Genomic DNA, 25,753 nt, shown 5'->3' on the forward strand with positions numbered 1-25,753 from the left:
TTGGTTCTCCTGATTCTCTGGCTTTCAGACATGGAGCAGGGCCCCTTGGTTCCCAGACCTTTGGACTTGGACCGGAACTACACCATTGGCTTTCCTGGGCTTACTGTCTGCAGACAGCAGATGGTGGGACTTCTCAGCCTCCATAATCATGTGAGCAAATCCCTCATAATAAATTTATTTCTATATGTCTCTATATCTATCCTGTTGATTTTCTATGGAGAACCCTGACTTAGTAATATGACATGACTGTAATTGGCAGTGTTTAAAATTTTTAAAATTGGTGGCAGTATGAAGTTTGAATCTTTCCTATAGATAAGAAATTGTACCTATGATTAAACTGCCATAGCAAGTATAGTGACTGCTTACATTACCCTCAGTTTGAAGGCTTTTAAGGAGTGGATAAATGGAACACCAAGAAGTTGCAAACTTGCTAACAAAACATAAAAAAAGACATCAAAAGAAAATCAATGTGACTTTACTCTGATAAATTCTTTTGTAAATTCACACCATTTTATATAAGTGAAATGATTGTTTTAGTAGTTCCTTTTGAAATGAACTGGCTTATTAGCAGTTTCAAGGGATAGTTTTTAGGGGGCTTAACCTGAACGTTTCAGGATGTAAAGAGCTGCAAATACTGAGTCCATAAGTGGCATGGGCGTACATTTGGAGACTTCAGCCTGTGCGCTAAGAATGTTTTTTACATTTTAAAATGATTGGGGGGAAAAAAAAGACTTTAATGACATGAAAGTTATATGCAATCTGGATTTCTATGTTGACAAAGTTTTACTGGAAAACAGCCATGCTCATTCATTTACATATTGTTTATGACTGCTTTCACATTACAAAGGCAGAGCTGAGTAGTTGTTACAGAAATATTATGGTCCACAAAGCCTAAATTATTTTCTATCTTTATAGAAAGTTTGCCAACTCCTTTTCTAAGGAGCTGTGCTTTAGACCTTGCTGGAGTTTAACTCTTAGGATCTCTCCTGTGATAGGTAACATTTCATGATCAGTGAAATTCCAAGTATCCGTGACTTAACCCATAGTAATCCATGTTGGGAGGGTGACGCACAGTTCATGAATGCAAAGAGAAGTCCAATCATATAAACTTAAAAATCAGTTTATCTTAAAATTTTTTTTGGATGAGAAGAAATTGATTTCACATGAAAACGTAACATTGTGAAGGTAAGTATTTTAAACATTACAACTGTTGGCTGAATTATTTACAAAGTTATAATGAGCTTATATCTGGATGAAAACATCTATAAAAATAAATAGGCACCCTAAATGTAAAAATTTTACATGAAATAAAATGATTAGTATATATATATATAGATCTGTATTTGGAGTGTTGAATCAACAATAAATGGTCAGTTTCTAGTTTGTGTAGCAGTACATGAGTCAGGAGGTTTCAACTGGACAGTACTTAAAAGAGGCAAAACTGGACATTTCTATTTGATGTCTACAACTCAACTGAGTTGAAAAAACAAATCTCTGAAACTGCTGTTAAATACAAAAATTAGTTTAAATGTTTCAAATAATACATTTCCAACTCACATCTTAACCAAATAGAAAAAAAAAAACTACACAAACTTTCTGACAGCTATTAAAAAATTTGAAGCCCATTTTTCTAGTATTTTACAGTGTTATAAAAACAGTAAAAACTTTGGTATTTCAAATACAGGTTTACAAACTTTATTTACAAACCATACTAAAAAATTATGTTAAAAATAAGTTTTCTTAAACGATAAAATTAATTTGGGATTCAAGTATTTCTAACTTATGAGAATATAAAGTAATGATCACTCACTATTATAGTTAAAAAAGGCTAGTAAAAACTATAGGTAGAAGATAAAATTGGGCCACGACTTGGTAACTGGTTAAACTTTTAGTTAGACTTTTATAAGCAATTATTTTCTGTTTATCTAACAGTATTCACATTAAATTATTTACAACATTTTAGAATGTTTTAACACGATTTACGGAATCAGTCAAGTGGCTACATTTACTAGTTTATTGAATTATATTTATGAGGTTTATTCATTTAGGAATGTAAGGAAAACTTTTGTTCTGTTTCTCAGTTATCTGGAGTGAACATAAAACTATTCTAAACCACAATTAGTTTACCAGCATAGTACAAAATAAAATGACAACTAATGAAATAAGGCAATTAAAGTAACTTATTTTCACTCGTAAGGTTACCATAATAATAAAAATTCCTTTAATTTTCAAAGCCCTCTTCATGAAAAGTAGCTGGGGTAAAATTACTATTTGTTGAAAGTAGATAAAAGGTAAGGATGCTTCAATTAAACATTTTATTAAAATCAAACTCTATATGAAAGGTAGAAATTTAATCTGGAAACGCAGATAGATTTTCAAATTCAGATAAAATGGGTTGACAACCTATAAGCAGGTAATATTACAGCAAAGAAAATGTAGGCAATGACAGTGACATACCAGTGGGGGCCCTACATTAATTCCTAACACTGCTGGTTAGCAGCCCAAAGTAAACCAAACCAAAATAAAGATCTTTCATATTTCATACAAAATTAGAAAAAAGAGTAACGAGATAAATAAATATACTAAAGTTTAAGTATTTTAACTTTTTAATTTACATGGCTAAAGTAGTATTTATGAATACCTATAAATAGTCAAAGGCCTAATTTAGGTAGATACTCAGAAGACAAAAGTTCTAGGAGCAAAATTAAATTCTATCTGACCTTGAAAATTTACAAATTTTAATCATATAAGGCTTTTCTTTCCCCAAATGCTATCAAATTCACAAGTAATTTTTTTTAAAGACACTTAAAGGGATCATATGCAGTGACTATCATAGAAGTCAAAAACAAATGGGTGAAGCCCTTTTCTGGTTACCCATTAGAAAGTGCTTCTTCATAAAGCAATTCTTTGACAAAAAAGTACCAGGCTATGTATCACCTGGTACTTTTCAATTAGCATAGTTTATAATCTCCACACATGAGTACTGGTTAGTTTAATGCTTCCCAGTCTACTGGCCACAAAATAGGGGGACAAATTTAATTTTTATTCAACTGTAGCATGTAACAAATGAATTATTATATCTCCCTGATTTTCTATTTTTCACGGCATGCCAAGACTATTCAAAGGGAATTTCTTAAATATCTAATAAACTGATCATAAAATTAGATATGTGTATACACATATACATATGTATAGTGATTAACAACTTTAAAAATGCCACGGGCTTTAATTTTATCTATCACTAGGTTTGGTCAGTAGGTTCCTATTATATTTAAATGGCCTCTGAGAAGTAAAAGTTGGTCAATTTTACCAGTTATCTATTAGAATGTATGCTAGGTTTATATCTTTGTTCAGAAGGGCAGCTTGAACCAAGATTATTTTGTAACACAGGTCCTAGTCCTTTTTCACTCTAAGATAGTGAATTATTACAAAAGCCACTGCTCTCTGGAAAAGCGAGCTTGGGCCTCTGATGGTATTTCAATCTATATGTATCTGTCATGCAGCTATCAACTGAAAAATAGGTAGTTAAGGAAACTGTCTCATTTGGACAGGTAGAAATAGAGTCTAGTTCTGGTTGGCAAAATCCATCAACGGCACCTGAGTTTGCCTGAAAATCATTAGTTGGGGAGTTGGACGGGCAGTTTGGTATGTTGCCAAAACACTCTCTCACTTGAAATGTTTCTTTATGTCTTTCATCATTCACATGTGTACTCACTTCTAAACTTGGTTCTGAAGCTGTACTTAAACTGTGCTTCGGAAGATGAGAGGTAGCTTTAAACACCTCTGTAAGTTTGATATCAGGTGTAGATTCGCTTTTCTCTGACTGTGGCACAGTGGTTATAGCATATTTCTTTGGTGGCAAAGGGGGTGGTGGATTCTGGCAAAAAAGTTTTGGCATCTGACACCCATCAGATCTACCGGCTGACTGAATTATACATTCTGTGGATAGAGAGTTCTCAAAGTAACATTGATCCATGATATTTTGCTGCAGGATGAGAGGAGCAGTTGCTGGCTTTAACCCAACAGTTCTTAGGTGTGAAGACCATAATGAAGATGTTTCATTACTGTTCACTCTCTTCCCAGAAGCAGAGTTATCAATGCGAAACGGCAAACCTGTTCTCTCAGAATTTTCTATATTAAGCCACTCAGAAAATTTGCACTCATTTGGTTTTTCAAGTTTCTGTTCATCTGACTGGTGCACATGTTCTCTTGCATTATGGTCCTTGGGTATTTGTAGACTGGATGAAGGAAATAACTTTCCATTGTTTTCATGTACATGTGATCTGAAATATGAAAATAAAAACAAAGCTAGAACACCCTATGCAAATATGTGAAACTAGGGGGAAAAAAGTTTTGTAGTTTGATTTTCCCAAAATACAGTTTATATTATTTTTACAACAAAACCACAAAAATGGAAAGACGTTTGCAACCATTAACATTTTCAACTCTCTCCAAATCCAAACTCTTTATGTCAGAATATGTGTTTACCAGAAACAGCCATCATTACCAGAATCCCATTTCTAATAATTAGGAATATAATTTTAAAAACTCACTTCAACTTAAAACACTAAAATTACATTTATTTGTAACAATATATAGAATTTGAAGAAAGTGTTAACAGTCAAACAGTACCCTAAAACATCTCCCCACCAACATTCCGAACTTTAAAGGCAACAGAGGTAGAAGTACTTAAATTTTGATATGTAGTAGTATAGTATATTACTTTATTTTATTTTGCTATGGCGAGGGTCTTGCTATGTTGCCTAGGATGGCTTTAAACTGGCCTCAGGTGATCCTGCTGCCTCAGCCTCCTCAGTAGCTAGGATTACAGACATGTACCACCATATCACACCTGGCTGTATACTAGTTTAAAATAATTTAATCAAGATTACCTTTAGGTAATAGTTATTTTCTAAGGTGAGGGTTAATGATACTATAAACTAAGCTTCAAATTTTCTCTTGGAAAATATCACCTACCTCATAAGAATGCTGTGAGGATTGAAACAGACAATCATATACTGTACCTGGTACTTTGTAAGCTCTCTATCCTTAGATCCACATTCTATTAACGATTCCCAATAAGAAAGGCATCTTAATACTGTAGACCCATTGCTTTCAAAGTAATAATATGTATTTATGCCCTTCTGATAAACAATGTGCCTATAATACATGTATTTAGGGAAAAAATTATGGTTACCTTTTTATCAAATTATTTTTTATTTGTAAATGTGATTCTGGGTGGAATTCGTGAGATTTATAGTCTGCTTCCAAATTCCTGAGTTCTTTTCTAAAGCCTAGGGTTGGGTGGGGTGGGGAGAAGAGATGAGGAAAACAAAATTATTTAAATTATCTTACAGAATTTATTTCATTTATACTTTTCTATATTTACATAAAGCTTTCTATAAACAGGTAAACTCTTCCAATTAAAAAAAAATGAATGCTTGAAGACTCAATTCAAAATAACAGTTCTTTTTTTAACGCTTTATGCAAAATTTCTTCAGTTTATTATCACTTGAGGGTGTCATCCGTGACAGAATAGTGCTATTCCTGCTGGGTCATGCAGATCGGTGTATGTGCTTCCCCTGTTACTTGAGACAAGATCTTTACTGACCAAGTGTTAACAGTGAAAAAAGCCCTGCATTTGAAGATTGTTGGCTTGAGTTGAAGTTTGGACTAATTATGGGTAGGTAAACAAGCCTCTTAACTTCTTAAAATTTCAGTTCCCTCACTTATATAATGTGATGATGATAATCCATTTTACCTACCTCATGGGAATATTAGGAATTCAAACTGAATTAAAATTGGTAGGAGGTTATTATGACAGCATATAAAATACACCACTACTAATTAGCTACCATTTATTGACTGCTTACTCAAGTTGTGAGAATGGATATTTCATTTAATCTTTACAATAACCTTAATAAGAAATGACTATCAACTTGATGTTACAGATGAGAAAACAGTGGCGTAGAAATGCTAAGTATATATATATACATATACTACAGAATTAGATCTTTATGACTCAAAAGTTCGTGCTCTTAACTAACATGATGCCATAATGCTTTCTAATAATTGATACTTAACTTCTCCCCTGGTTCTGACATTTAATAGGCACCAAATAGTTTTTGAATTTAATTTTAATGAAGTCTTATGAAAAAAGTTATACTAATTTACAGTGTGACTTTTGTTACTTCCAAGTGTGTTTATACTTCCAAGCCTGCTATATGGTAAGATTTCATATACCAATTAACCATTTTCTCTCTGTAATTATAGCTAGCTCTTGATTAGTGCCTAAAGGTCAATGTAGCACCAAATAAAATACAGCAGATCTATTTCCCTCTGAACGATTCTAGAAGAATTCACTGGAGAGTCTTTAACAATATTAATGTTCAGAGTAAAACATTATCTACATTTGGATTTCTCTCTACAAAACATGACCTTAACCAGCTATTGCCCTCTAATCTTTAATATAATTAAATGAAATTAATGTCCAGACTACAGATAAAGTAGGCCCAACTGAACAAACAAAACCCTGAAAACTAAAAATTATTTTAAAAGGTAGAGATGAAGAAAAGGGAACTAAGACATTTGGATTTGTACAGGAGTTTACCTGAGACCATCTCAGTTTTTGATTCCCCCTTATGGGACAGTAGGTGCTTTATATCTGAGAACCTGAAGGTCTACAGGGGGCTTTTTCCTTTACTAAGGCACAAGGGTCCTGGGGCACCAATATACTGATAGAAAAGTCACAACCTCCAACGTATCAACAAAGCACAAAAGTATCTTTAATTACTTTGTGAACATCATCACCCGCTTACCGTAGAAATGAGAAGTAGAAAACTGTATAAAATTATTTTAGTCACGTATCACCACAATGATGATAGCTACAGTTTATGGAATACCCAATATGTACCAAGTCTTAAGATTATTCTAGTTCAGCAATTCTCAAAGTGTGGCCTTGGAGCCCTGGAGGTCCCCGAGACCCTTTCAGGCAGTCTATGAAGTCAAACTATTTTCATGATAATATTAAGATGTTACTTTTCTTTTTGACTGTGTTGCCATTTACACTGATGGTGCAAAAACAATAATGGATAAAACTGTTAGCATAATTCAAGGTAGTAACACTAAACTGTACTAACTGTATTCTTCATTGCCATATACTTGTGTGTTTTTTTTTTAAAGCCAGTTTTACTCAAAGAATGCTTGATAAAACAGTAACAATTATTTTGTGAATTTACTTCATTTGCACATCTATTTATTATTCTATGTGAGGAAATGGGAACTATGCATAAAGCACTTTTGCTATGGTAATACCAAGCATGACAGCAGTTTCAAGAAAAAGCATTTATAAGACTGTCTGAGCTGTCAGCTGAATTTAGCTGGTTTTTCACAGAACACCATTTTTACCTGAAAAGATACCAAACTTTGGTTATTCAGACTTGGGTACTGGCAGACCTTTTCTTAAAAATAAGTGTACCTGTCAATTCATGGAAAACAACTGGCAATATTTATTACCAATGATAAAATTCAGGCTTTGAAAAGAAAGTAAGAATTTTGGAAAACTTGTATCCACCATGAGTTTCGCAACTTCCCACTACTTACAAAGACTTTTCTGCTAGTATCTATGGTGATACTAACAAAAATAGTTTTTAGAAAGATATTAGTGAAATGTATCAACACTTGGAAGCCCTGTATAACTTAGCAAACCAGTTTTTTTTTTTTTTTTTTTTTTTTTTTTTGAGACAGAGTTTTGCTCTTGTTGCCCAGGTTGTAGTGCAATGGCACGATCTCGGCTCACTGCAACCTCCGCCTCCCAGGATCAAGCAACAGTCCTGCCTCAGCCTCCTGGGTAGCTGGGATTTCAGCCATGCGCCACCACGCCTAGCTAATTTTTTTATTTTTAGTAGAGACGGGGTTTCTCCAAATTGGTCAGGCTGGTCTCGAACTCCAAACCTCAGGTGATCCGCCTGCATCGGCCTCCCAAAGGGCTGGGATTACAGGTGTCAGCCACCATGCCCGGCCGCAAACCAGTAGTTTTTAAATGACCATACATGGATGTTACAAAATCATGCATGAGTAAAATATCCATTCAAAGTGCGAGACAAACTAATGTAACGGAGGATGAAAAGTTAAATACTATGGTTTCAGATTTCACACTGCATTAAAGAAACTACTACTTGGTGTAGAGTCAAAGAATATCCACAATTTTTAGGAAAAGCTATTAAAATATTCCCATTTCCAGCTGTATTATCTGTTTGTAAATGGGCTTTCTTCATACATGAAAACATCACAACAGTCTGAATGCCAAAACAAGAATCCAGCCATCTTATATGAAGCCAGGCATTAACTGAGATTTGAAAGCATAAAACAATGCCATTCATCTCACTAAATTTTTGTTTTCAATAGTTAATTTTCATTTAAAAATGTTATTTGTGTTAGCATGTACTGGGTTTATTATTTCTTTAAATGAATAAATATTTTGAAAGTTTCAATTTTAGTGCCTCATTTAGCAAATGCTGATAGATATAACCTATAGAAACAAAAGCTGTTTTAGGTCATAAATCCTTTTCTAAGATTATAAAGATATCTGAGGCCCAAAAGTTTGAAAACTACCGTTCTAGTTGGTAACAGTTGTCTTTTAAAACATCAGTCACAACTGTTGTGTAAAACAATTCCCCTTTTTACACTTGAGGAAACTTAGGCTCAGGAAAGTTAAGTGACCTAACCAATATTCTATATATCTGGTAAGTAGGAGCATTTAAACCAATCCAGGGTTCACTCCAAAGCTAGTGCTCGTGCCACTGCACTATGCCATTAACATACAAAGTCATTATACTAAATCTCCTTCTGATAAAACTAGGCCACTAGTGTGAACATCAAATAACATGCTGATGCCCATAGAAGACAGCAAAATATATGGCATTAGCATGAACTGTTAATTAATTGTCTACACTTCTGTAACATTTCTAGTAAGTTTTTCTGCATTCTCCTGTATTTTTAGTTGACATTTTCATCATGTTCATTCATCTCATTTTCCTCTCATTCTCCTGCTTCTATTTTACCATACACCAAATCTATGAAAGCTGCAAAGAAAACAAAGTTATTAAAGCAGTAATTTTATTTTTTAAACAATAAGTGTTCTTTATCTTAGATATTTTTTAGGTATTGCCCTATAGGGGGAAAAGAATCTATATTTGATTATGATCAAGCTCTGCAAGTTAAATCTTAGAAGCAATTTCCAAGAAAGAGTCATTTAATATACATGAGAATTTAATACCCTCTATGCCAGTATTGCTCATACAGTAAATAATAAAAACTTAAGATAGTAGAATGAAAGGAACTATAAGTCTGGCATTGATTTAAGATTTAACACTTTTACTTCCACTAAATTGCAGTAAGCACTCTGATTATATATGTGCCTAAAAAAAAAATTTCCCCAGAAGTTAGCACAGTATCTAGCACACAAAAGACATTCAAATGAAGGTCTGCAGAATAAACAATTGCCTCAAAAACACACTGTTTTACTTTTTTTAAAGTCCCCTCCATCCTGCCCATCATGTTCCCAACTCAGTGGTGCAGGAAAAGTTAAGTATGAATTGAGAAAATCTTATCTTTCCCTCCCACTTATCTCAAGTCTATAAGTGCTATACTCCTAACACTTTTAAAAAGCAGTAAAATTTATCCCAGAGTCTCTCTAGAAGGAATATATTATTTTTCATGTTTAAGAAAATCACTGTGGGTAAGCCTGACACACTACCTGAGGCTCGAAAACTCTGCCAGCCTTTTCAACAGCTATTTTATGATTTAAAAAAGATGTGACAAGAAATAAGATGTCAAAAAGAACCTCAATAATTTGTCAATGTTTAAAGCTTAATTTTTAAGTTGTAATTTGCTACCCAGTGTGATTTTTAACTTCATACTATTAGCCAATTCATAATTTATTCACCAATTCATAATTTCAAGTTTAATGTTCACAAAACAAGAAACAAGTTTATTTAGTTCTTAAGTAATTCTTTACTTTTATAAATTATTCACACAATGGGCAGCAGGAGGCAGCAGAGGTTTTATTAGCATGTTTGAAATTTTAATATCACTGTGGCAGGCATTCAACAAAGTGGTTTGACTTCAGAATTCCAACTAACTTAAAAATAGATATGTTATTTTTCTCTTCTGCTGACATAGACATCCATGTGTCTTTGTGAGGAATTTTGGCTCCAGGTTATTCACAAATCTAAGACAGTTCAATTTTAACACTTTGACACAGAAAAAAAACCCTCAGTATCAAGGCAAGAAACTTTAATAATGCCCATTTTGATTCTGTATACGTAAAAAAACCCAAAGCAGAGTATTCAAGAAATCAAAATACATATTTCATTTGAAAAAAAATGACCTATGTTTAAAATAGACATATATGTATATAGCAATAAAACCAAACTGCTGGCATAGACAGTGTAATCTTCACTCTTGTATAATGAGATTTCAGAATATAATGGTAATACTACATTTATAAACCCTAAACATTCAACAGCAATAATCAAATCAATGACTGAATTTACAATAAAAATATATTTGAAATAAATTTGAATATTTTAGAAAAATCAGAAAACTTTAACTAGATAAATATTTATGGCTAAATTTACCACATACTAAAAGGAGTAGAGAGATACTTTAATATGTAGTAATAATCTATACTATCTGAAACCTAAATTTGGGGATTTTACAAAATAAAAAAGCAGGAGTCAATAGTCAATACCTGCTTTTCACACTGGGATTATAATTTAAAGGAAAAGCAAATATTGCTATTTTGCTACAAAGTAAATTTCAATCCCAGAAGTTTAGTTTCAAAAAAGTACATAGGTAGCCATTTGGTGGTCCTGCGTAGGCCACAGCAAGAGAAAAGATTATGTGTTACCAGTTTGTGAATTCTTAGAGAAAAAAATGTTTAATATGCATAGAAAAAAAAAAATCGGCTGACAAAAGTACTTCTTTCTCTAAATACACTTTCTAATGTATTTATCTTAAATGAACAAACTGTAGTTTGCCAAAAACCTCTTAGAAAAATGTACAAATACTTCTGACAAAATTTTTTATTGACTTAATTCTAGGATGTAACAACATTAAGGATAGTATATTTCACTTAAGAAGGTAGAGGTACAGACTATTTGTACAAGAAGAAATAAGGAACTTAACAGATTTTTTAAACCACTGATTAACTTCTTTCACTCTTATTTATGTCCCAGATCATGACTTTCAGCATTAACTAATCCTGACTTCTAGGATCAACTGAGATTAAGCCAAGTATTGCAGACTCCGGAAGCAAATGGCAAAAGTTGAATTCTTTTGTGATCTGTTACATATGATCTGTAAATATCCTAACCTACTATGTACTTATCTCAGTAGATAACTGCACCTCATAGAAAAAAGAAAGTCCATTAGGTATAAACACTTCAACTGTTCTACCTAACACAAATACACATTAATCAATATCTGCTCTCATCTTTCTCTCCTTCATCACAGAAAAACTACCATCCTTTTCATTCAAATCCTGTATCTACCTTGTTTCCTTCTCACTCTACCTCAAGGGTCTTACTCCATCAATTACTGTTCTGTTCTATTCTTTATGCCTTTCTCTCCCTGTACATCATTAGTTCCTTATCTTCTGCAATATAAATACCAAGCATGTCCACTTGAAAACAAACAAAACGCAAAATAAGCACTTAGTTTCATTTTTGACTCCAGGTATGCTATTCACAGCAAAGGTTTGGAAAGATAGACAAAAATTCATTTCTTTACTTCTCTTGCTTCCTGTTATAAAAACATAAGGTCATTGAGATTTTCATGGTCAAAACACATTGCTCTAAGAATTTTGCAATAGGTGTCCTCAGTTAATTTGAAAAAGTATGTAATACACTTAAAGGGTTTCCTTTCTATTGTGGTAAAATATACATAACAAAATTTATCATTTGAACTATTTTAAGTGTACAGTTCAGTGGTATTAAGTGCATCCACACTGCTGTGCAACCATTAGTCTACTGTAATCTTTTAACTTTTTACTTGGAAATAAATTTTCGAAATTCAGAAAAATTGAAAGATTTAAAAAGTATAAAACATACTTTTTATCAGAAGAAATCATTTTTGTAAGAAGAAATCATTTCTTCTGTCCTGAATGTAATTTAAGGTGTGTGAAATCCCTCCACTACAATTCTATTTTAAAAAGGGGGCTAAAACATTCCAAATGGCATTGTGGCAATTTAAACAATGTTCCCAAATGTAACAGATTTAGGCAGTGTAGGGATGGATTTTTGCAGCAGAATTCATCATGACATAGGCAGACAAGCCTATAGAATATCTCTATTAATGGGAAAAAAGCAGAAATAACAGCAGCATTATTATAGATTTTGGCCCTCTACCATTAAATATACTTGCATAGACTAATATTAAAAATTGACAAAATGTCAAGAAAATATGAAAATAAGAAATTTCTAAGGCTCTTTGAATTTTAAGTCTTTTAGCTATTGATATAAAATGATTCTACAGTTCAGTAATGTCCCCCGTTTCTTGACAGCATCCAATCATTCCTCCTCATTCCACAGCTTTAAGTGTGCCCCCATTTTATAAATAATAGGAATGACCAAGAAAATCATATATAGTCACAAAATTATAACAAATTGTCCCTTGTGGGGGGTAAAAACCGTGCACAGCAAGTTTTTAATTTGGGGAAAAAATTCCTATATCACTTTTCCACACATTCTCAGTCCCAGACGCGGGGAAGGGAATACATAATACCACAAGGTACAACACAAACAGATGTTCTCAAGTCAAAGACTGGCTTAGAGAACCATGGTAGGCTTTGAAGTAGAAAGTTTATGAAATCAGAAATAACTTTAAAATAGTATAATTTATTTAATTAAATAAAGAATGGGTTACACAAAAACACAATACAATACCTATTAAAACAGAAAATAACAAGTGCTAGTGAGGATATGGAGAGACTGGAGTCCTTATGCACTGCTGGTGGGAATGTAAAATGGTGCAGCTGCTATAAAAATAGTACAGCAGTTCTTGAAAACATTAAACATATACCACAGGACCCAGCAACTGCACTTTTGGGTATATATTCAAAAGACTTCAAAGTAGGAACTCAAACAGACATTTGCACACTAATATTCATTGCAGCATTATTCACAATACCCAAAGGGTAATAACAACCCACATGTCCACTTACAGATTAATGCATAAACAAGATGTGATATATAATACAATGGAATGTTACTCAGTCTAAAAAGGAATGAGATTCTGATACATCTACAACATGGATGAACCTTGAAGTCATCATGCTAAGTGAAATAACCCACACACACAAGAGGAGAAATATCATATAGTTCCACCTATATGAGACACCTAAAATAGTCCAATCCACAGAGACAAAAAGTAGAATGGTGATTGCCAAAGGGCTGGAAGGAGGGGAGAATGAGGAGCTGTTTAATGGGTAGAGAACTTGAGTTTAAGAAGGTAAAAAAGTTCTGGAGACGGATGGTAGTAATCGTTGCACAACAATGTGAATATACTTAATGCCACTGAACTGTACACTTAAAAATAATTAGAATGGTAAATTTGGTTATACACGTTACCAAAAAAAAAGCATTTTTAAGTACATCACACACACACTTTCATATTAAATGAGGAAAATTCCTGCAAAGTTCTTGTAGCAATGTACTTCTGACCATCAAAATCTCTACGATCTTGTGTTTTTATAACTATCAGGAAGCAAGTATCATTTTGTAACAAGTACTGAACTTGCAGTTATTGTTCAATCTCACTGACTTTTGCTATGATTTCTGGCCAACCCTTTACTGTTTCCTGTAATACTTGGTTACAAAACTTATCAGATTTTATCAGGCGAGACATTCGAATATGGGAAAGGAAGGTTATTTCCTTAATATAAGTGTTTCCTTCTGATAGTATACCATTTGATGAAAACAAAATAATTTAACATTTAATCACATTCTTTGTCTGCAAACTGAAAAATAATCCCCACAAAAGCCTTAAGGATAATAAAGACTAAAAAACATTAAAATTTGCTGTTCATTGCTCTTTTATATTGTGAAAAATTATATCCCTTCTACTCCTCTGAATTATAAAATTTGAAAACATTGTCTTTGATCGCAGCATAATAATTCCTTTGCACATCATCTTCCTTGACTTCTCTCCCCCAAATTCTTCAGGTATATACTCCCAATAGCAACCCTGAATCCTGTATACATTCAAATTTCTAACTTTCTTTGCTTCTGGGCTACTATGTGTTGCTAACAAATCGCCTATAATCATTCCACACCATTGCACAGTTATTGTTGCCAAACGGAACTTTTCCAGAAGGCTGTTTATCAATCTTTCTATCAGTTTTTAACTACTGTGACAGTCATTAGAATTGTACACACATACTTCCATTCAATTCCAAGCACCTGTAAAACTGCAGTTTTCTACCTTCTCTGAAATCAGGCCTGGTTAGAAGACTAGCTCTGGTCAATGATACAGAAGTGGAAGTGCATGTGTCACTTCAGGTTTGAAGTTTTAAGAGTTGGCAGGTGATTCTCCACAATATATCTTCCTTTATCTCCTTCTCACCCATATCCCCTTAGCCCGGGATCCTGAGTGACTCCTAAGAAGAGATTACACTGACCACCTCTGGACTTGTATTGTGAGCAAGAAACAAACTTGAGTTAACACCTTGAGATTTTGAAGATACTACCATTGCATAATCTAAAACCTACCTATCCTGATAAGAGTTTCCCCTTTTCTCATAGCTTTTCCCATCCTTTAAAAGCCTTCAAGTATGAATGCTCTCAACTTCCCTCATCATTACTCATAAACTTATCAGTAACAGGACCATTCTTATCTTCTTTACTCTTACCTCAATGGACCCCAGTGGACCATTCTCTTTTTATGCCTATTTCGCATAGGCATAAAAGGTAGGGGGTAAAGTCAGAAAGACCAACAGTCTACAGACAGTTTCTGAGCTATCAGAACATGACATTTTTATTTGCAAATATAGAAATATACCTTCTGTTAAGTAAAAGTAAAGTATTAACAAGCCACCATAGACAGATACGCCTGCCTATTTGAGTCTCAAATAACAGTTTTAAGGACAAGTATGAAAAGCAACGTGTTCAAGGGTCCCTAATGTGGACACTTAAAATGCAAACGGCTACTAAAAAAAAATTGAAAGACTTCATCATCTAAATCAAAAAATAATAATAATGCTATCTTTAATATCAGAGACATATCCAAACAGCACATTAAAAAGGCTGCAAACTTCAAAAGCAATAGTTATCCAATCAAATAAAAAGTAAGATACAAAACCATTATTAACACTTTGTGAAGCCAATGTGGAAAGTATAGCATGCTTTCTTTTGTATAACAATATACATACAAAAAAGAATGCTGATTTCCTTCTTTCCACATGTACTTGATTAAAACATAATTTAAAACATAATATATTAATAAAATGTGTTTATTGATATTTTAGGGTTATTTAAAAATAATGTTCATAGTCATTTTTATAGTCATATAGGATTTTCTCTCAGGTACATCATAATAGCAAACAATACATTACTACAATTTATTTTTTACAGCAACTATTATATTCAAATAAGCTTTTTACCTTCTAAGTGATTTTGGCTCTGAAGGGAGGTCCAGTCCCCACATTCTTTATTTAGGTTGCTTGTCTTAATCTGGTCACTAGAAAATAAAATACACACTAAACACATCAGTTATTATGGATTGCCTTTGTTTATTCTAAAAAAAGAAAAAAAAAATTTGTTAAACATTTATTATATGCCATGTGTTGTTCTAGGGCTTAATGTACATTATTTAATACTAAAAGTAGTTATCTTTATTTTACAAGAGAAGATAAAGACTGTAAAAGTCAAACGAATTTGCCCAATAATTAAAATCTAAGTCTATCTGGTTATAAAATCCTGATCTTTCTACTACCCTAGGCTACTCCATTCCAAGAAGAATTATAAAATTACCTTGTCAAGTCTTTTTTTTTTTTTTTTTTTTTTTTTTTGCCAGGACCTTTTGCTCTTTTGCCCAGGATGCAGTGCAGTGGTACAAACATGGTTCACTGCAGCCTCAACCTCCTGGGCTCAAAAGATCCTCCCACCTCAGCCTCCCAAGTAGCTGGGACCACAGGCATATGCCACCATACCTGGCTAATATTTTAAAACTTTTTCATAGAGATGAGATCTTTCCATGTTGCTCAGGCTGGTCTTGAACTCCTGGGTTCAAGCAATCCTCCTGCCTCAGCCTCCCAAACTGCTGTGATTACAAGTGTGAGTCACCACACCTGGCCCTTTCCTTAAGTCTTTATTGAAACAGCATTTTCATAAAACATGAGCAGTTGATATTTGCAAATCTACCTTTTAATAACAAATGTGGTCAAATATCAGCTAATATCAAACAAACACATGTTAGAAGGATTAAACAGTAATATAATAAATGTATTTAGAATTAATTGAACACAAAGTTATTTGATTGAATTTTTTATATTTGCTAAAGGGAAAATATCTTCCATGAGAATGAGTTGTGACAGTAAAAACTAGCTTCAGTTCTGAGTTACAAATGTTAGAGATGAGATTATAAACATTACATACATTGAAGAATTAAACAACAGGCCAGGCACAATGGCTCAGGCCTTTGATCCCAGCACTTTGGGAGGCCAAGGCAGGTGGATCACTTGAGATTGGGAGTTCGAGAGCAGCCTGGCAAAACCCCGTCTCTAAAAATACAAAAATTAGCCAGCCATGGTAGTGTGTGCCTATAGTCCCAGCTACTTGGGAAGCTAAGGCAGGAGAATCACTTGAACCCAGGAGGCAGAGGTTGCAGTCACCCATGATTGCACCACTGCACTCCAGCCTGGGCGACAGAGCGAGACTCCTTCCCCTCAAGACAAAAAAAGAAGAATTAAACAACCAATTTAATGACTGAGATGATACCAATTGAAGTCTGTGCTTTAAAACCAGTCAATTGTTGACAGTGACACAACAATGATAATAAACTTCAGTACTTTCCAAATTTTCTAAAAATAAAAAGCTGCTATTTTTGGAATCAGGAAATAACTATTAAAAATAGAAATCTAAAATATCAAATAAACTGCAATATCCTAGGTTTCTTTACAGAAACATACTTGTGTTTAGAAGAAGCAAACTTTTTAAAGCTCTTTAAAACAGCTCATGCTGTTTCCATCCTATTTAATTGACCCCAAACTTCGACAATTACTTCATGCAATTAACAAGAAAGAACAGTGACGGAAAAATGATTCACTCAACTTTTACATTACCTGAAGCATACTGTTTCTTTAACAGCACTGATATCCATTACTGTACCATTTCCATCGATAACAGGTGAGTCCAAATTAGTAGATCCATTACTGATGTGATCACTGCTTTCATATCCAGACTCAGTCCTTTGCATCTGCCAATTATCACCATGCACTTTACCCTCTACAAGGCCTTTATTTTTGTCTGCTCCTTTTCCATTAGATTCAAGGGAACTTCTGCTTCCTATTTCCTGCTTCATTTCATCTTCATATATGGTCATTAAACCTTTTTGCTTTGGATTCTCTTTTGGCCAATTACTAAAACTTTGATCCTTGCTACATTTGGGCTTGTTACTGATATTTGGTTTATGTCTTGGACTATGCTGTCTTTTTTCACTTTCACTAAAAATACTATCAACATTTAATGTTTCTCTCATAGGTTTCCAACCTCGGTTCCGGCTTTTACTGCTGCTATTACAGCTGTTTCCTCTATCCCTAGAATCTTGGCTGCTGTCTGTATCATATCCAGTGCCATTGTCGCTCTTAACTTTGCCAGTTATTTTCTCCCCTGGAGCAAGAATCTGGGATTTACTTGAACTTATTATTTGTGCAGAAGCTCGACTCTGTGGTACAACTCGGTCATGTTTATATGATCCTTTTCCTTGACTATGATATAGATGTGGATTCCCATGTTGTCTAAAACCATTTGGGGCAGGAGGTGATCCAGATTGGAAATGTGAAAGGTCTTCATCAATCAAATCTTAAAAAAAAAAAATTAAAGATACACATGAATTACTCCTCAGAGTCACCTTGTAGTCACAAGGCAAATACCTGTTAGAAATAAAATGTTAAAGAGTTTTAGGTAAATAGTGATTGCAAGTATGTATCACATACTGCTTTGAGATTAAAAAGTGTTTTTCCAGTCCTTATGTATGCTTAATGAGGGGTATTTATAAAAGAAACTTTAAAAAATGATCTCTAAAATAGATCAAAATTGAGGCAGTTTTTTTAAAAAATAAGCACTCTATCTCACTCATAACAAAAATCATAAAAATACTTTCCACTTCTTATATTGGTAAAGATTTAAAAGTTTGTTAAACCAATTGCTGCTGAGAGTGTGAACAAACAGACATCCAATCATTATTGGTGGGAGTGCAGACTAGTTCAGTCTTTTAGGAGGGCAACTGAGCCACATCTGTCAAAATTAAAAGTAAACATATCCTGACCCAGCAATTCCTCTGAAGGAATTTTATACTATGACTATATGCAAAAATGTACAAAGTTATGTGTGAAAAAAGATGTTGCTGAAGAAAAAATCTTAAATCAGCCTGTAAAGTCTATCACGATCAGTTAAATTATGCTCTGTCCATAAAGAAAAAAGCATAAAACCATAAAGAGACATGCTTATAATGTGGAAATGGAAATACTAAGTAAAGAGAGGGAAAGTCAGGGATTGCCAGAAAAGAAGTCCCTTCACTTAGTTTTATAAACTTCCTTATTACTTGAATATGCCATGAGTGAATTATATCTATAAGTAAGTTAAAACATAGAAACCCATATACAAGTGTCCCAGGTTAGAATTAAATTTAAGAATCAGGATATTTTGCATATTTAGATTTAGTATAGGTGTATTAAATTTCTCATTAATAAATATACACATATATAAAATATAATAGGTCTGGGCACCCCTGTAATCCCAGCACTTTGGGAGGCTGAGGCAAGAGGATCGTTTGAGGCCAGCAGTTCAAGACCAGTCTGAGCAACACAGCAAGACCCCATCTCTATAAATAACTTTTTAAAATTTAGCCAGATGTGGTGGCATGTGCCTGTAGTCCTAGCTACTCAGGAGGCTAAGATGTGAGGATAGCTTGAACCCAGGAGTTCAAGGCTGTAGAGAGCTATGATTGTGTCACTGCACTCTAGGCTGCACAACAGTGAACTCTCACCTCTTAAAAATAAAGTTATTAAAAATAACTTTAATATAATTTATTTGCTATAAACTACATAAATTATATATTAATTTATATATACATATACAGAAATATATAATTTTTATATTTCTATATTATATAAATATATATTTAACTTATATATTTTATATATTTTTAATATATATTTAACATATACAGAAATTAAAGTTATAAAATTCATTTTTAAAATAAGATTTTAGCAGCTCCTTTTAAAATCAATAGTACAAGATCTTAACTTACCTCTATGTCGTCCTAAATCTTTTCTTTGTCCCTTCTCTAAATCTTTCCTTTGTGAAGAAAGTAAGTTTTTCTGTTCAATAGCTTTCAGAGCACATTCTCTGGAAATGTCTTTTATCTTTTCCCTTTGATCAATGTGACTTAACTTAGCTGTAAAAGAAATCTTTCTTACTATGATACAGATCATTTTTCAAATTGCTCAGTAAAAATAAAACGATCTATATAAAAATGTTGATATAATTTTAAAAAGCATAGATATGTAGATATATAGTATATAATGGTATTTTTATGATTAAAAACTAAATGTGATTTTTCTTGACACTGGAGATGCATGTTGTCTTTTAGAACTTCTTGTATAGCCTCTAAAACAAGTATAAAAAAAGAGATCTGCCATTAAAATAATAAGAGCTAAAGGTAACTGAATGGTCACTATTTGCCAGATGTGTTACTCATTTACTTCTTCAAGGTACAATTACTGTCTCTATTTTGGGTAAGGAAACTGAGGCAGAGAGAAATTCGAAATTTGCCCAAGTTCACAAAGTTTGTAAGTCGAGAACCGGGAATATGAACCCAAGCTGTCTGGTTCCAATGCTTCTATTCTTACACACACATATACTATTTCTGGACTTAAAACTAGGTGTTGTTTGAAAAACATAAAATGCCTTGATCTACGAGTATAGGTAATCTGTGAAAGGAAAATTTTTAATATTTAATAATTTTTTAAAAGCCTTTATTTTAGTTTTTTGTGGATAACTGTTAATTCTCAATGTTACTACCCTTGATTAAATGAGTTACTTTTATGATTACACATTATTTCATTAATATATTTAAAGGTTGATTACAAAATCATCCTGAACATCCACACAAGAGTTATGTGTATTTCTAAACTGTAACTGTACACAGTATCGTGAGGTCTCATTTTGAACCCAAGTTACAGAACTCGACTTGTGAAAGTTAGTTATGGGATAACAATAACAAGGCAGAGTTTAATAAAAATGAGGTTAAGAACAAACTACGGCAATAAGTTAACTTTGAACTATTGTTGCATTCACTACCAGTAAATTTAATTTTGGCATTTATGCCAAATTATTAACTCACGTTTTTCTGCTTCAAGCTGATTATTAACTCCTTGAAGGAAATGCCACATTGTTGCTTTATTTGGTAACTGTCCAGATTGCCTCAGGCCTACCACAGTCTGAGTGCATGGAGAAACTCAAACAACTCATGGAATCAAACTGGTCAGGTAAAACTACAGCTCTCAGAGAAATGCATAAATCAAAAGACGAATTTTGTTACCTACTTGCTATTATCACTTTATAGGCAAGGAAAACTAGGTAAGCATCGTGCGGTAAGTGAAAAAAGGAAGACACTCACTCGGAACTATGTAAAAATGACCATTTAAACACGTACCTGGTCCTCTCCCTACAGCTGTGTGACTGTGGCTCCGATTAGATGATGAAATATTATCAGTTTGAAATTTCTGATTTTCTCTCTGCTTTGCCTGATCACCAAATCCATTTTCTTTTAAATTATCTGACTTATGAATTACAGGCTTTTCACATCCTTAAAAAGAGAAACAAAAATGTATCATTCCTTTCCTTACCATGAAAAGAGATGTTTGAACCATTTTTTTCAGATTATTTTTAACTGTAAAAAAAGTTACTTAAAACTTATGAGGACTGACATCATTTAAGAATTTTGAAATGCTTTATACTGCATTCAAAAAGGACCTAACTGTTTTGGACTTTTCCAGTTTACTACATCACTTAAAACGTACTTCTAGAAAGAGCTACTAGTGAAGCCTCTTCTGTGATTGTGTGACGATAATAGTGGGTAACTCCTGAAGGTGCTTCTGAGGCCATTGATGAGAAAAGGATCATTCCAAAATACTAACAAAAATTACTAAAATTGCCTCAACTCTACTCAAAGTCAAATTTGAAATTATCCTCAATATTTGTTGTGGGAAGTCAGGGACCCCGAACAGAGGGACCAGCTGAAGCCATGGCAGAAGAACATAAATTGTGAAGATTTCATGGACATTTATTAGTTCCGCAAATTAATACTTTTATAATTTCTCACACCTGTCTTTACTGCAAACTCTGAACATAAATTGTGAAGATTTCAAGGACACGTATCACTTCCCCAATCAATATCCTTGTGATTTCCTATGCCTGTCTTTAATCTCTTAATCCTGGTCATCTTTGGAAGCTGACGAGGATGTATGTCGTCTCAGGACCCTGTGATGATTGTGTTAACTGCACAAATTGTTTGTAGAGCATGTGTGCTTGAACAATATGAAATCTGGGCACCTTAAAAAAAAGGAGAATAACAGCAATGTTCAGGGAACAAGGGAGATGGCCTTGGATTCTGACTGCCGGTAAGCCGGACGGAACAGAGCTATACTTCTCTTCTTTCAAAAGCAAATAGGAGAAATATTGCTGAATTCTTTTTCTCAGCAAGGAACATCCCTGAGAAAGAGAATGCGCCCTGAGAGTAGGTCTATGAACGGCCTCCTTGGAGGCATCCCTCTTTTATGGTCAAAGTCAAAGGGATGAAATAAGCCCCGGTCTCCTGTAGCGCTCCAAGGCTTATTAGGAGGAGGAAATTCCTGCCTAATAAATTTTGGTGAGACAGGTTGTCTGCTCTCAAACCCTGTGTCCTGATAAGATGTTATCAATGACAATGCATGCGGAAACTTCATTAGCAATTTTAATTTCGCCCCATCCTGTGGTCCTGTGATCTCGCCCTGCCTGCGCTTGCTTTGTGATATTCTATTACTTTGTGACGCATGTGACCCACACCCTACTCGTACATTCCCTCCCCTTTTGAAAATCGCTAATAAAAACTTGCTGGTTTTATGACTCAGGGAACATCACAGAACCTGCCGACATGTGATGTCTCCCCCGGACATCCAGCTTTAAAATTTCTCTCTCTTGTATTCTTTCCGTTTATTTCTCAAACCAGCCGACACGCTTAGGGAATAGAAAAGAACCCATGTTAAATATCGGGGATGGGGTTCCCCCCGATATTCATTTTATATTCAGAGTATTAGTATTCCTAGTTCACTGTGATAATAGAAAAACATGGAGAATTTTTAAAAGAAAGAATTACCCATATTTTCTGCAACAGATTTGTAATGTGACCAGCTGACAACCTGCCTGAGTGCATCGTCAGTAGAAACTGCTGTCCCATCTGGGTTTGCGTAAAACAAAAGCAGTGGCTGAAAGTGGCATCGAATGCATTTGGAGACAACATCTTTCCATCTAGTTCCAATCTTTTAAAAAAACACAATGAATAAAGACAAAACAAAACCTTGTAATCAATGTGTTACATGAAAAGACAGAGACTCTGAGTTATTTTATATTTTTAAAAAATTTAGATATGCAGCTGCTAGTAGTTCAAGTATATATCATATTATATAATTAACTGTATTTAGTAACTAGTATAAATAAAAATCTTTTAAACATTATCATTTACAAATTTGATGGGCAAATAAATTTTAAAAAGCTTTCCAAATATGTGATTGACTGATATTTGACAAAGACTTCAAGGCAATTCAATGGAGAAATTTAAGAGTCAGCTCAACAAATGGTGCTACAACTGAAAATAAAGAACTTTTACCATGAGAAAAATAACTTTAACCTGACTTCATATAAAACAAACAAAAAAAAATTAACTAAGAATAGCTCACACAAAAACTAAAACTTAACCAGAAGAAAACAAAAGAGAAAATCTTTGCAAACTTGGGGAAGGGCAGATTTCTTAGCATACCAAACCACAGAAGAAAAATATTTTAAAAATGGACTTAATCTAAATTAATTAATAACTTTTGCTCTTAGAAAGACACCATTAACAAATTGAAAAAAAAATAAGCAACATACGGCTAATAAAGGACTACTGTGCAGAATAAAGAATCCCTACAATGCATTAATAATAAGATAATCCAGTGCAAAATACTGGCAAAAAATCTGGACATTTCACCAAAAGAAAGATGTAAGAATGGTCAACAAGCACAAGAAAAGATGCTCAAAATATTACCAACCGCAAGGGAAATGGAAATGAAAACCACAGTGAGATAATATTATACATACACTAGAAGGGCTAACATTAAAAAGAATACCAACACGAAGTGCTGCTGAGAATGTGGAACACAGGAACTCTCATATATTGCTCTCACAGAATGCAAACTGGTATAACCACTTTGGAAATAAATTTGATAGTTTCTTGTAAAGTTAAACAGACACTTACCACACAACCCAGAAATCCCACTTCTAGGTATTATCTAAGAGCAATGGAAAAAAATATGTTCACAAACAGATTATTCATACTTCAATAGGTAAATGGATAAATTGTTGTACAGCCATAAAACACAATAAAAATAAAGTGTGAATACAAACAACATGAATGAATCTTAAAGACATTATGCTAAAGGAAGGGAGGCAGACACATAGTACATACTATAAGAGACCATTTATATAAAATTGTAGAATGAGTAAAACTAATCTATAATGAGACCAGCAATTTCCTCGTCCTGGGGTGGTGTGGGGAGTATGACAACAAAGAAGCCTGATAGACTTTTCCTAGGGTGATGAACATGTTCTGTGTACTGATTATGGTGGTTACATGGGTGAATACATTTATCAAAACTCCAACTGTACACTTAAAATAGGTGTATTTTAATGTTTGTGCACTATACCTCTATAAAATTGATTTAAAAGCAAAACAAAACCAAACAAAAACACCACAAAGCATTCTAGAATATTTTTGCAGAGAAGGGGACTTTTAAGAACAATTCTGATGAGCTGTTCTGAACTACATATATTCAGCTATTTATCCTCCTCACTGGGGATTCCAAGAGACTTGAGGAATCCATTTTTTTGTTTGTAATGTTTGTTTTTTGAGAAAAGGTGTCACAGTCACCCAGGCTGGAGTTCAGTAGCACCGTCTCAGCTCACTGCAACCTCCTCCTCCCAGGTTCAAGGGATTCTCATGACTTTGCCTCCTGGGATTACAGGTATGTGCCACCACGCCTGGCTAATTTTGGTATTTTTAGTAGAGACGGGGTTTCACCACATTGGCCAGACTTTGAAGAGTCAATGTGAAAATAAAATAAAAACCTTCACAGGGTAATTAATATACCCAGTTCTTCCTCCAAATTTTGAATAATTTAAACTTTACAAAGTAGAAACTGCAAAATGTTTTTACACATCGACTCAAGATGAAACTTAATAAACTCCTACATCAAAGTACTAAGTAATTCAAGCAAAGTGCTGATTTTAAATATAAATACCAAAATTTTAACAGCTTTATTGAGGTGTACTATATGAAGTAAAATTATCTAGTTATAGTGTACAAGTCAGTGAGTTTTGACAATACAATCGTGTAATCCTCACCCCAAAATCTTACCTGGTACCCCACTTTGCAGTCCCTGGAAATGAGTGATCTACTCTCTAAACCTTTGTTTTTCCTTCTAGAATTTCATATAAATGGGATCATCGCATGTAGTCATTTATATCTCACTTCTTTCACTTAGCATAATGCTTCTGAGATTTGTTCACATTATTGCATGTATCAGTTCAATAGTTCAGTCCTTCTTGCTGAGTATTATATTCCACTGTATAGCTATACCACAATTTGTTCATCCATTCACCTACTGTTGACATTTGAGGCATTTCTAGTTTGAGCATTATGAAGAAAACTATCCTGAACATTCACATACACGTTTTATGTGGAGTTACGTTTTCACAAGAGTGGATTTGCTGGGTTATATAGTAAATATATGTTTAAAGAAACTGACAGTTTTGAAAGTGAATGTTCAATTTTGTGGTTCCATCAGCCTCGTGTGAGAGCTCTAGCTGTTCTTATCCTCACCAACTATTTGTATTGTCAGTCTTTTTAATTTTGGCCATTACAACAGGTGAGTACTAGAATGTCATTCTGAACTAAATTTGTATTTCCATTGTGGTTAATGATGTACTGAATATCATTTCAAGGCCATCCATATATCTTCACTGGTGAACCGTCAACATTTTTTGCTGATTTTTTAATGGGGTTTTAAGAGTTATTTCAATATTCTGGATACAGTCTTTATTAGACACATGCTTCACAAATATTTTGTCTCAGTATATGGTTTGTCATTTTATTCTCCTAATAGTATCTTACTGAAGAACAACAATTTTAACTTTCAATGAAGTCTAATTTACCAACTATTTTTATGGTTCATGCT

General features: G+C 33.7%; 1 protein-coding gene across 3 annotated transcripts in view; it reads right to left on the reverse strand.

The window, feature by feature from the left end:
- Positions 1 to 2,296: 2,296 nt before the first annotated feature.
- The window catches only part of LOC105486174 (ubiquitin specific peptidase 53), a 77,091-nt gene continuing 53,634 nt past the window's right edge, over positions 2,297 to 25,753 (reverse strand). For 2 of the 3 annotated variants that reach the window (XM_071093095.1, XM_011748897.2), the window contains 7 exons: positions 22,639 to 22,801; positions 20,938 to 21,090; positions 19,531 to 19,677; positions 17,342 to 18,080; positions 15,662 to 15,738; positions 5,198 to 5,294; positions 2,297 to 4,283 (listed from right to left, as the gene is read on the reverse strand). In XM_071093095.1, the coding sequence (XP_070949196.1) occupies positions 3,410 to 4,283; positions 5,198 to 5,294; positions 15,662 to 15,738; positions 17,342 to 18,080; positions 19,531 to 19,677; positions 20,938 to 21,090; positions 22,639 to 22,801 (2,250 nt within the window). In that variant the 3' untranslated portion in view covers positions 2,297 to 3,409. The remainder of the gene's footprint in view (positions 4,284 to 5,197; positions 5,295 to 15,661; positions 15,739 to 17,341; positions 18,081 to 19,530; positions 19,678 to 20,937; positions 21,091 to 22,638; positions 22,802 to 25,753) is intronic. The other variant, XM_071093098.1, reaches the window with a different exon arrangement.

Source organism: Macaca nemestrina, chromosome 3 (assembly GCF_043159975.1).
Source record: "Macaca nemestrina isolate mMacNem1 chromosome 3, mMacNem.hap1, whole genome shotgun sequence".
NCBI lineage: Eukaryota > Metazoa > Chordata > Mammalia > Primates > Cercopithecidae > Macaca > Macaca nemestrina.